General features: G+C 67.7%; 1 protein-coding gene across 1 annotated transcript; it reads left to right on the top strand.

The window, feature by feature from the left end:
* Window positions 1-5280: 5280 nt before the first annotated feature.
* Window positions 5281-10832, top strand: GPT (glutamic--pyruvic transaminase). Its single transcript, XM_062568463.1, has 11 exons — window positions 5281-5442; window positions 7315-7404; window positions 7501-7609; window positions 7707-7837; window positions 8340-8583; window positions 8681-8760; window positions 8834-8970; window positions 9450-9624; window positions 9911-10066; window positions 10185-10297; window positions 10545-10832. The coding sequence occupies exons 1-11, from the start codon at window positions 5296-5298 to the stop codon at window positions 10633-10635; spliced, it is 1473 nt and encodes a 490-aa protein (XP_062424447.1). The 5' UTR covers window positions 5281-5295; the 3' UTR covers window positions 10636-10832.
* The last annotated feature ends 2040 nt before the right edge of the window (window positions 10833-12872 follow it).

Below are 12872 nucleotides of genomic sequence, written 5' to 3'. Positions count from 1 at the left end.
GTCGAGCGCAGGCGGGAGCTGCGGGGCTCCGCGTGCGCCGTCCTGTGCGTGAGCGAGCGAGCGAGCGTGAGCCCTTGTGCGCACGTGTGCGCGTGTGTGCGGGCTTGTGCAGGCGTGTGCGGGTGTGTGCGGGTGTGTGCAGGCGTGTGCAGGCATGTGCACACGTGTGGGTGTGTGTGGGCATGTGCAGGCGTGTGCACACGTGTGGGTGTGTGCGGGTATGTGCAGGCATGTGCACACCTGTGGGCATGTGTGATTTTTTGTTAGGACGTGTGTGAGTGCATGTGCGAGCACACATGCATGCGTGTGCTAGTACTTGTGTACTGCCGTATGTTCACAAGCACGTGAGCCTTCAGAGAGCAAGTGTGAGTGTGAGTTTATGTGTGTGCAAGCACCTGAGCACGCGTGTGTGAGCGCCTGAGCATTGCTGTGCACACAGTGCATGTGCGAGCGTGTGTGCGTTACTGTGCACGTGAGCACGTGTATGTGGGAGTGTGTGTGCACTGCTGTGCACATGCAATGGTGTGTGTGTGTGTGCCTGCACATGTGTGCAGTGCGTGTGCAAGCACTTGTGCAGTGCGTGTATGTCTGATCACATTCTGTGTGTGTGTGAGCCTGTGTGCCTGCAGTGTATGTGCAAGTGTGCGCACACATTTGTGAGCGTGTGTGTGCGCAAGCATTTGTACATGCTGTGTGCATACAGTGCATTTGCACGCGTGTGCGTGTGTGTACAAGCGATGCGTGTGCTGCGTGTGTGTGAGCACATGCATGTGCAGGTTTTTGTGCATATGTGTGTGTGCATGTTTGTGCAAGCATGTGTGGAGCATGTGTGCATGTGTGTGCAAGGGTGTGCATGCAGTGTGTGTGCCCGCGTGTGCCCGCGGTCCTGCGGCGGGGGAGGTCCGGGGCGGGAGCGGGTGTGTTTGCGTGTGCCTGCGTGTGCCCACGTGCGTGTGCCCACGGTCCTGCAGTGGGGAGGCTGGGCTAGGGCGGGTGTGTTTGTGTGCCCGTGCGTGTGCCCGCGCGTGCCCGCGGCGGGGAGGCTGGGCTAGGGCGGGTGTGTTTGTGTGCCCGTGCGTGTGCCCGCGCGTGCCCGCGGCGGGGAGGCTGGGCTAGGGCGGGTGCGTTTGTGTGCCCGTGCGTGTGCCCGCGTGTGCCCGCGGCGGGGAGGCTGGGCTAGGGCGGGTGTGTTTGTGTGCCCGTGCGTGTGCCCGCGTGTGCCCGCGGCGGGGAGGCTGGGCTAGGGCGGGTGTGTTTGTGTGCCCGTGCGTGTGCCCGCGCGTGCCCGCGGCGGGGAGGCCGGGCCGGGGTGGGTGTGTTTGCGCGTGCCCGCGCGTGCCCGCGGCGGGGAGGCCGGGCAGGGACGGGTGTGTTTGCGCGTGCCCGCGCGTGCCCGCGGCGGGCGGGCGGGCCGGGCCGGGCCGGGTTGTGCCCCCGGGTCCCCGTGTGGCTGCGCCGCTGCTCGTGCCGGCGGTTCGGGCGCCGCCGCCACCCGGACAGGACGGGGCGGCCGGGGGGTCCCAGCGCCGGCGGGCCGGGCCGTGCCGGGCCGTGCCGGGCCGTGCCGTGCCGCGCCGTGCCGCGCCGCGCCGCGCCGTGCCGTGCCGTGCCGCGCCGTGCCGTGCCGCGCCGTGCCGCGCCGCGCCGTGCCGCGCCGTGCCGCGCCGTGCCGCGCCGTGCCGCGCCGTGCCGTGCCGTGCCGTGCCGCGGCCGGCTGCGGGCTCGGGGGCGGCCGTGGAGCTGCTCTGCGCGACGGAGCAGCGGGAGGGCAGGCGAGAGCGCGTGGGGGAAGACCAAAGGGCAGGTCAACACGGGCCGGCTGCGGGTGCTACTAGGGGCCACCTGACCTGGAAGAGGAAGTCGAGGAGGCCTCCTGCAGACAGCTGGAGGTGGCCTCACCACCACAGGCCCTGGATCTCCCGGGGGACTTCAGCCACCCCGACACCTGCTGGAGGGACAACACAGCAGGGCACAAGCAGTCCAGGAGGCTCCTGCAATGCATCAACAATAACTTCTTGTCACAAATGGAGGAGGAGCCCACGAGGAAGGGTGTCCTGCTGGACCTTGTCCTTGCCAACAGAGAGGGACTGGTTGGAGATGTGAAGGTTGGGGGCAGCCTGGGCTGCAGTGACCATGAGATGGTGGAGTTCAGGATCCAGCAGGAAAGAAGAAACACAACAAGCAGGATTACGACCCTGGACTTCAGGAGAGCGGACTTTGGGCTCTTTGGAGTCCTACTTGGTGGAGTCTCATGGGTTAAGGCCCTAGAAGGAAGGGAGGTCCAGGAGACCTGGCTAATATTCAAACATCACCTCCTTCAAGCTCAAGAGCGGTGCATCCCAAGGAGAAAGAAGTCCAGCAAAGGGGGCAGGAGACCTGCATGGACAAGCAAGGAGCTCCTGGCCAAACTCAGAAGAGGAAAGTGGAAGAGGGGACAGGCTGCTTGGGAGGGTTACAGGACTGCAGTCAGAGTATGTGGAGATGCTGCGAGGAAGGCGAAGGCCCAGCTGGAACTGAGTCTGGCAAGGGATGTCAAGGACACCAGGAAGGGCTTCTTCAGATACATCAGCAGCAAGAGGAGGACTAGGGAGAATGTGGGCCCAGTGCTGAACGGGGCGGGGGCCCTGGTGACAAGGGATACGGAGAAGGCAGAGTTACCGAATGCCTTCTAGGCTTCAGTCGTCACTGCTGAGGGCAGCCCCCAGGAATCCTGCAGCCTGGACGTGAGGGAGAGTCTGGAGAAGGGAAGACTTTCCTTCGGTGAGGAGGATAGGAGCAGAGACCTTCTGGGCAGGCTAGACATCCTCAGATCCATGGGCCCGATGGGATGCACCCATGGGTGCTGAGGGAGCTGGCGGATGTTGTTGCCAGGCCACTCTCCATCATCTTGGAAAGGTCCTGGAGAACTGGAGAGGTGCCTGAGGACTGGAAGAAAGCCAGTGTCACTGCAGTCTTCAAGAAGGGCAAGGAGGAGGACCCCGGCAGCTACAGGCCAGTCAGCCTCACCTCCATCCCTCCAAAGGGGATGGAACAGCTCATTCTGGATGTCGTCTGCAGACACGTGGAGGAGGAGAAGGTGATCAGGAGTAGCCAGCATGGATTCACCAAGGGGAAATCTTCCTTGACCAACCTGATCGCCTTCTGTGATGGAATGACTGGCTGGGTAGATGAGGGCAGAGCAGTGGACATTGTGCACCTTGACTTCAGCAAGGCTTTTGACACTGTCTCCATAACGTCCTCCTAGAGAAGCTCTAGAAGTGTGGGTTAGACGAGTGGACAGTGAGGTGGGTTGAGAATCGGCTGAAAGGCAGAGCTCAGAGGGTCGACATTGGTGGCGTGGAGTCTACTTGGAGGCCTGTGGCTAGTGGCGTCCTCCAGGGCTCAGGACTAGAGTGGATGTGCAAGCACATGTGCAAGAGCGGGCATGCACGAGAGTGTGCAGAGTGTGCACACACGTGCACGCAGGTGCAAAAGCATGTTCATTGCTATGCATGTGTGAGGGTAGTTGCGTGTGTGGGCACATACGCATGCTGTGCTTGTGCAAGTGCATGTGACTGTGGGAGTGCGTGTGCATGTGGGAACGTGTGTGCAACTATGTGAGAGTGCCTGTGCATTCTGTGCAAGTGCATGTGTGTGCATACGTGCTGAGCATGTGCACATTGCTGTGCATGAGCGAGAGCGTGTGCATTGCTGTGCCTGGGGGTACAAGTGCAAACGTGTGCATGCTGTGCATGTGCAAATGCAGTTGCATGCATGTGTGAATGTGTGTGCATGTATGTGAGCACGTGTGCTGCACATGTACATGCATGTGCAAGTGCTGTGCATGTGCATGCACATGTGCATGCGAGTGTGTGCACATGTGCATTGGTGTGCATGCAAATGTGCGTGCAAGTGCTGTGTGTGTTAAAGTTCATGTGCATGCACTGGTGACCACATGCACGTGTGCTAGGGCATGTGTGTCTGTCTGTGAGAGTGTGCAGTGCGTGTGTTAGTGCATGTACATGTGTGTGCAACTGTGTGCATATGCATACAGACTCTAGTGCGTATACATGCTGTGCGTGTGCAAGCATGTGTGCATGTGTGTGCCTGCATGTGCTGTGCATGTGCAAGCATGTATACACGGAGTGTTTTAGCACACATGCATACATGTTCAAGCACACGTACAGGTGTGTGCAAGCAGTTTTGTGTGCTGTGCCTGTGCGAGTGCATGTGCATGCTTGTGCAATCAGTGCTGTTTATTTGTGAGCATATGTGCAGTGTGTGCAAGTGTGTGTGCGTGCTCTGTGTGAGTATGTGTGCAGGCGTGTTCACATCTGCATGTGTGCACACGTGTGCATGCTGTACGTATGTGAGTCTGCAGCGTGTGTACCAACACGTGCAATGATGTGCGTGTGCAAGCAGGTGCATGCATGTGCGAACACATGAATGCTGTATGTGTGCAAGCAGATGAGCGTGTGTGCCTGCAGTGTGTGTACAAGTGTGTGTGCATGCCTTTGAGTGTGTGCATGCATGTGCAAATGCTTGTGCATGCTGTATGCGTGCAGGGCATGTGCAGGCATGTACAAGTAATGTGTGTGCCGCGTGTATGTGAGCACATGCATGTGCAAGTGTTAGTGCATATGTGTTTGCCTGCATGGCTGTGCAAGCATGCGTGCTGTGTGTGTGTGCGAACATACATGCATGTGTGTGTGCATGCATGTGCAAGAGTGTGCGTGAGCACATGTGCATGCGTGTGGGTATGTGTACGTGTGTGCGTGCAAGCATGTGCATGTGTGCGAGCGTGTGTGTGAGCGCCTATGTGTGCAAATGTTTGCGCATGTGTGTGCACGTGTGTGCTTGCGCGTGTGCGAGCACCTGTGTGCATGAATGTTTGCGCATGTGTGTGTGAGTGCGTGTGCGAGCGCCTGTGCGCACAAGTTTTTGTGCGTGTGTATGCATGTGTGTGCGAGTGCGTGTGCGAGCGCCTGTGCACGCGAGTGCGCGTGTACGTGCACGCGTGTGCGAGCACCTTTGCGCACGAGTGTTTGCGCGTGTGTGTGCACGTGTGTGCGAGTGCGTGTGCGAGTGCCTGTGCACACGAGTGTTTGCGCGTGTGTGTGCACGCGTGTGAGCACCTGTGTGCGCGAGTGTCTGTGCGTGTGTGCACGCGTGTGCGAGCGCGTGTGCGCGTGCAGGCCCGGCGCGGCGGTGCCCGGCGGCCGTCGGGGCGGTGCTGCCGCCGTGGCCGGGCCCGGCGGGCGCTGCTGCGGCGGGCGCTGAGGGCGCTGCGCCCGCAGGCTCCCGGCCGCGCGGGCCATGGCGGCGGCGGCGGGGCAGCCGCGGCGGCAGCGGGCGCCGGTGCTGAGCGCCGCCACCATGAACCCGGCGCTGCGGCGGGTGGAATACGCCGTGCGCGGCCCCATCGTCGCCCGCGCCCTGCAGCTGGAGCAGGAGCTGCGCCAGGTACTGCCGGGACCCCCCGCGCCGGGACCCCCTGCACCCCCGGGCACCTGCCCTGGGACCCCCTGCACCAGGACCCCCTGCGCCGGGACCCCTGCGCTGGGACCCCCTGCATCAGGACCCCCTGCACCCCCAGGCACCCTGCCCTGGGACCACTCTTCCCCGGGACCCCCTGCACCGGGACCCCCTGCGCCCCCAGGCACCTACCCTGGGACCCCTGCGCCGGGACCCCCTGCACCCCTGGGCGCCCACACCCCCAGGCACCTGCCCTGGGAGCCCTCTTCCCCTGGACCCTCTGCCCTGGGACCCCCTGCACACCTGGGCACCTGCCCTGGGACCCCCTGCGCCGGGGCCCCCCACGCCGGGACCCCCTGCGCCCCCCGGCACCTGCCCTGGGACCCCCTGCACCGGGACCCTCTGCGCTGGGACCCCCTGCGCCGGGAACCCCGCGCCCCCGGGCACCTGCCCTGGGACCCCTCTTCCCCGGGACCCCCTGGACCAGGACCCCCTGCGCCCCTGGACACCCTGCACCAGGCATCTTCACCCCCTGGGACCCCCTGCACCAGGGCCCTTCCTGCCCCCCCGGGTGCCTGCACCCCTGGGCACCCTGTGCTGGGACCCCCCTGCATTGGGACACCCCCACCTCTGGGCACCCTGCACCCCCGGGCACCCTGTGCTGGGACCCCTGCACTGGGACCCCTGCCCGGGGACCCCCTGCCCCCCAGGCACCCTGCACCAGGATGCCCCTGCCCCAGGGCACCTGCCTGGGACCCCCCTGTTCTCCTGGGCACCCTGCACTGGGACTCCCCCGCCCTGCACTGGGACCCCCTGCTCTGGGACACCCCTACTTTTGAGCACCTGCACCCCCGGGCACCCTGCACTGGGACCCCCCTGCACTGGGACCCCCTGCACCCCCAGGCACCCTGCACCCCAGGAACCCCGCAGTGGGACCCCCCCTGCCCCCAAGGCACCTGCACCCCAAGCACCCCAGCTCTGGGCACCCCGCACTGGGACCCTCCTGCACTGGGACCCCCTGCACCCCCAGGCGCCCTGCACCGGGCACCTTCCCCCCGGGACCCGCTGCCCCGGGCACCCCCCGCCCCGGCCCTGTCCCCGCCTGCCCCCGCGGGCGGCGCGGCCCGTCCGGAAACCCAAGGCGAGGGGCCGCGGTGCCAGCGAGGGCACGGTGCCCGCCGCCGCCGCCGCAGCGGGGCCTGGCCGCTCGCCCGTGCCCGTCCCCGGGGCGTCCTGCCTGGCGGCGGCTGGGGACACACCGGCGCCCTTCCCGCGTCCCCCTGCACCGGTGGGATTAGTTTTGGGGGACACGTGCACGCAGATGCCGTGCAGGGCCGCGCCGCCCCGGTGCCCACGGGGGTCCGTGCCACCGCCGGTGGTGCCGGTGCCCGGGGAGGGCACGGCGGGCGCCTGGGAAGCGCCCCGGAGCGGCGGGCGCTGCCGGGCCGGGGGCAGAGTCCAGCGCCGGTGCGCGGAGCCGTCCGAAGTCCGGGAGGTGGCCGCGGCGGCGGGCACGGCCGGGGCGCCGGGTGCCACCGGGACCCTCCTTGGAGCTCGGCTGGGCTCGGAGGGGCTCTGTGCCCGGCTGTGCCCGGGGTTCCCGTGCCCCAGGGGTCCCCGGGGTCCCCGTGCCCCAGCCCCTCGGGTCACCATGCCCAGGTGCCCCGGTGCCGTGTCCCGGCTGTCCCCGGGGTCCCAGGTTCCAGCTGTCCCCAGGGTCCCCGTGCCCCAGGCGCCCCGCTGGGGCAGGGGGCCTGCGGGCAGCGCCGCGGCAGAGCCCCGGTGTGGGGTCGCCCCGCTCGTGCTGGGGGGGCGGCGGGGTGTCCCCGGTGCTCCCCGGCCTCGTCCCTGTCCCCGCAGGGCGTCCCCAAGCCCTTCACCGAGGTGATTAAAGCCAACATCGGTGATGCCCACGCCATGGGGCAGAAGCCCATCACCTTCCTGCGGCAGGTACCGGCGGGGGGGCGGCAGCGGGGGCCAGGGGGAGGAGGGGGGGGAGGAGGAGGGGGCCCAGGCGTCCGGGCTGAGCCGCCTGCCCTGTGCCAGGTGAGCGCCGCGTGCCTGTGCCCGGAGCTGCTGCGCCAGCCCTGCATCGCGGACGACGCCAAGGAGCGCGCGCGGCGGCTGCTGGCCGCCTGCGCCGGGCAGAGCGCCGGTGAGCGCCCGCGCCGGGGTGCCCCCCCCCCCCAAAACCCGCCGGCCCCCCCGGGGTCACCGCGGCCGCCGTGCCACCCGCCTCGCTGCCCCGCCAGGTGCCTACAGCGCCAGCCCAGGCCTGGAGCTGGTGCGCCGGGACGTGGCGCGCTTCCTCGAGCGGCGCGACGGCGTGCCCGCCCGGCCCGAGGACGTCTTCCTCTCCACGGGGGCCAGTGATGCCATCGTGGTACGCGGCGTCCCCCCGCCTGTCCCCCCCCCCCGGCCAGCCCGGGCCCGCTGCCACCCGCTGCCGCTTTTCCCACGCCGCGGCGCCCACAAAGAGCCTTTGTGCAGCGCCTGGCGCCGGCCCCGGACGCCGGGGCCCCTCCGCGGCTCCCCCCCCCCCCCGCCCGCGCAGGGCCCCCCCACGTCGCCCCTGTTGCTCCGTGGACCTGGCCCGTGCTGTCCCTATGCCCACGTTGTCCCCAGGCCCAGGCTGTCCCCACGCCACCCCTGTACCCACCTTGGCCCCATGCCCAGGCTGTCCCCATGCCCACCCTATACTCACCTCGTCCCCGTCCCCGTGAGTCATCCCTGTACCCGCCCTGTGCCATGTCCATGCCGGCCCCACGCCATCCCTCTACCCCCCCCCCCCACCTCGTCCCCATGCCCGCCCTGTCCCCATGGCCATGCCCACGCTGTCCCCAGACCCACGCCGTGCCCGTGCCCACGCGGCTCCTCTCCCGCAGACCATCCTGAAGCTGCTGGTGTCCGGGGAGGGCCCGTCGCGGACGGGCGTGATGATCCCCATCCCGCAGTACCCGCTCTACTCGGCCGCCATCGCCGAGCTCAGCGCCGTGCAGATCAACTACTACCTGGACGAGGAGCACTGCTGGGCGCTGGACGTGGGCGAGCTGCGGCGGGCGCTGGCCCAGGCCCGCCGCCACTGCGCCCCCCGCGTCCTCTGCATCATCAACCCGGGCAACCCCACCGGTACCGGCCCCAGGCCCCGCCGGGACCCCCCCCCCCCCAGGTGCCCCCTGGGTGGTGCCAGGCTGCCCCCCGACCGCTGACGCGCGGCTCCCCCCAGGGCAGGTGCAGAGCCGGCAGTGCATCGAGGACGTCATCAAGTTTGCGTTTGAGGAGCAGCTCTTCCTCATGGCCGACGAGGTGAGCGGCCGCCGTCACCCGCCCGGGGGACCCCGGCGTCCGGGCTGACACCGTGCACCCCCCCCCCCCCCAGGTGTACCAGGACAATGTCTACGCCGAGGGCTCGGCTTTCCACTCCTTCAAGAAGGTGCTCTTCGAGCTGGGGCCACCATACACGGACGTGGTGGAGCTGGCCTCCTTCCACTCCATCTCCAAGGGCTTCATGGGCGAGTGAGTGCCCCGTGAGACGGCCTGGCAGGGCTCAGCCCCATGGTTCCAAGGGTGGGATGGCGGTTGTGTGGCCCCCATAGGTGCTGGGGTGGGAATGGTGGTCCCATGGGTTCTAGGGTGGGGATGGTGGTGCCATGGCTCCGTGGATCCCAGCGTGGGGATGGTGTTGCCCCTGTGGGTCCCTGCTGTGGACCACCATCCCTGGGTCCGTGTCCACACCTTCCTTTTCCGTGGGTCCCTGCCTGTGGGGCCCTGTCCATATGTCCCAAGCCACAGGGCCCTGTTTGGAGGAACCTCCATTTGTGAGTCCCTCCCATGGGTCTCCATCCCTGAGCCCCAACCCTGAATTCCCTATCCTTGGGTGCCCCTCCATGCATCCCTGTCCATGGGTGGGCCCCCCTCCCCCCCCCCCCCGACCCCATCCGTGGGGCCCCATCCCCGGCTCCCCGTGGTGCCGCCATGGGCTGTACTGTGGCCAGGTGCGGGTTTCGCAGCGGCTACGTGGAGGTGGTCAACATGGACCCTGAGGTGCGGCAGCAGCTGACCAAGATGGTTTCGGTGCGCCTGTGCCCACCCGTGCCCGGCCAGATTGTCCTGGACGCCATGGTGGACCCACCGCAGCCCGGCGAGCCTTCCTACGAGCGCTTCATCGCCGTGCGTGCGGGCGGGGGGCAGGGACGGGGCCACGAGCCCAACGATGGGCGTGAGCATGAGAATGGGGACGGGCATGGCCCTGGGAGATGGCCATGGGCATGTGCCTGGGCGTGGAGATGGCCATGGGCAAAAGCATGGAGATGGCCATGGATACGGGGATGAGGCTGGGAATGAAGACGGGCGTGGGAAAGGGGATGGACACGGGGGTGGGCACGGGCAGGGAGGAGCCCCCCAGCACCCGCGGCACCCTGGGCGCGAGCTCAGCGCCGGGCTCTCCCTCCGGCAGGAGAAGCAGGCGGTGCTCAGCGCCCTGGCGCACAAGGCCCGGCTCACCCAGGAGATCTTCAACCAGGCGCCCGGCATCCACTGCAACCCCGTGCAGGGCGCCATGTACTCCTTCCCCAGGATCGAGCTGCCGCCCCGCGCCGTGCAGGAGGCCAAGGTACCGGCGAGCCCCGCGCCCCGACCGAGGCCCTTCGCGGTGCAGCGTGGGGCCACCCCCCGCCCCGCGCGCGGGTCCCGGGGCCCCGCGCAGGCCTGAGCTGCGCCCGGTCGCGCAGGCGCAGGGCCAGGCCCCGGACATGTTCTTCTGCATGAGGCTGCTGGAGGAGACGGGCATCTGCGTGGTGCCAGGCAGCGGGTTCGGGCAGCGAGAAGGCACCTACCACTTCCGGTGGGTCCCCGTGGTGGTGTCCAGGGTGGGGGGGGGGGTGCAGGGTTTAGAGAGGAGGGTGCGAAGGGGGCAAGGGGGTTGCATGGGCCTTGGTGCAGGTAGGGGCGTGCATGGTGCTGGGTGCTTGGAAGAGGGTGCTGGTTTCAGGCCATGGGGGAGGTTGTGGGGTGCAGGGAGCTGGGCGGAGGCAGGGACGGGCACGGTGCCGGGTGTCCCGGTGCCGGTGCCAGCACCCGCTGTGCCCCAGGATGACCATCCTGCCGCCCACGGAGAAGCTCCAGGTGCTGCTGCAGAAGCTCAGCCAGTTCCACGCCAAGTTCACCAAGGAGTTCTCCTAACGCCGGCCCCGGCCGCCTCCGCGTGCCTTCAGCCTCCAAGTGCCTTCCCGGGGCGGACACGAGGGCACCCCGTGTCCTGGGGCTGGTCCCCCCCCCGGCTCCCCGTGCCCCCCCGGGGCTCGGCTCCGCCGCCCGGGCACGGCGGGTGGGGCTGGCTCTCCCCTCGGAAACCCCCAATAAAAGGGTAGTGGACAGGCTGGTGGGGCCGAGCCCTCGCACGCGGTGACACGGCGCCATCAGGAGGGGCCTTAACTGAGCCGCGCGACCGGCCCCACGCGCAGCCCCACGCCAGGGCGGCGCGGTGCCCGGGTCTGACCTCAGCCACCCCCCCCGACCTCTCCATCCCCAAACGCAACCCAAACGCAACCAACCTCTCAGCTTCAACCAGCCTCCTGCAACCACCCATCCCACCAGCCCTCCAGCAGGTACTCGCTCGCGCCAGCGACCCACCCACACCAACCAGCCCCCAGCCCCAGCCCGCTCCTCTACGAGGCCTCCACCACCCACCCACAACCACCTACCCCAGCCAGCCCTCCCCAGTCATCCAAACCCAACCCATCCCAGCCCTCAACCTCGCAACTCGAACCATCTGCTCACACCAACCAACCCTCAACCACCCACTCCAACACTGTCACCCGAATGCTACCAGCTCCACCACCCACCTGGGTGGATCAGCCCCACCGCCCACACACCCCACCCAGCCCCTCAATACCCATCGCCCAGCCCAGCCACCCCCACCCAGTCAATCCCAAGGATCCAACCCAGGCCCACCATCCAATCTCACCCTCTCAGCCCCAGCCAGACCCCTGACCACCCACCTCCCAAAACACCCACCTGAACAGCCCCCCCGAACCCCAACCAGCACCCATCTGCCAGCTGCCAGCCCCTTCCCTCACACCCTCAGCCTGAACAACCCCTCCACACCTTCCACCCTCCAACATGACCCCCTCGTGGCCACCTCTCCTTGCTGCCAGGGGTTCCCCTGTACCCTGCCCTCCCCCAGATACCCAGTGGGGTAGGTGCCCTCTTGCTGCGCAAACACATGCCCCGGGGGGCAGCAAAATCCCTGTTGCCTCCAGCAGCTTCTGGCAGAAGAAATTGGGTTCCAGGCCTTGAGCCCGCAGGGAGAAGGGCAGCAATGGTCACCCTGCACCCTGGGATGGCCCCTGTCCCCAAGATCCCCCATGCCACGGGGCATTCTGTATCCCCAGAGCATCCTGCATCCCCAGGGTGCCCTGTGTCCCCGGGATCCCCCATGTCATGGGGCATCCTGCATCCCCAGGGTGCCCTGTGTCCCCAGGAGCCCCCATGCTATGGGGCATCCTGCATCCCCAGAGCATCCTGCATCATAGAATCAGTAAGGTTGGAAGAGACCTCTGGAGATGATCCAGATCTGCCAGAGCAGCGTGAGGGGCGGGTGGTGGCAGGGTCTCCTGAAGGGCACCGCACCAGCTCGGTGCTGCAGGGGGGCTGCGGGGACCTGGGGGCCATGGGGGACACGGGTGGCCCTGGGCAAGGGGGCGGCCGTAGGGACGTTGGGGCTGGCTGCAGCGACCGGAGGGTCCTGGGGCTGTGGGTGCCTGTGGGTGCCAGGTCCTGCTGGAGGGCGGCAGCGCCTGGACGCCAGGGTCGATCGGGCAAGGAGGGGTCGAGGGGGGCCGCGGTGCCTTGGCCCCAGCACCAGAGGGGCAGGAGCTTCACAGCCCCCTGGCCCTGTCCCGCACTGCCCCCTTACCCGTCCACCGTCCCTCCATCCCTCTGTCTGTCTGTGCCCTCTGGGCTGGCCATGGGGTGCCCAGCACCAACCCCATAGGGTGCCTGGCACCATCCTACGAGGCACCCAAGCGCATGGGGAGTACAGCACCGTCCCACGGGGTGCACAGCTCCACGGAGAGCCCAGCACCAGCTCCACGGGGCCCTGTGGCCCCTGCATGGCCCCGGGGAACCGGGGTGACCCTTGCTGGGGATGGGGCGAGGGGAGCAGGCAGTGGTGGTGGTGGTGTCTCCCTGCCAGGTGGCCGCAACGACGTGCACCACCCCCAGGCATGGGGCACCCTGGGGACGCAGGACGCCACGTGGCATGGGGGAGCCTGGGGACACGGGGGCCTGCCCCCGAAAGCCCACGGGTCCCCAGAGCAGGGCGGAAGGGTGAGAGGCCATTTGCCCTTTATTCGTTCCTGGATAAAAGGGGCTGCAGCACTGGACGTGGCCCCAGGAGGGGCACGGGGCAGCCCCAC

The sequence above is a fragment of the Rhea pennata genome, chromosome 2, assembly GCF_028389875.1.
Source record: "Rhea pennata isolate bPtePen1 chromosome 2, bPtePen1.pri, whole genome shotgun sequence".
Taxonomy (NCBI): Eukaryota; Metazoa; Chordata; class Aves; order Rheiformes; family Rheidae; genus Rhea; species Rhea pennata.
The sequence above is the reverse complement of the archived record's forward strand: the minus strand, read 5'-3'. Positions and strand labels throughout refer to the sequence as shown.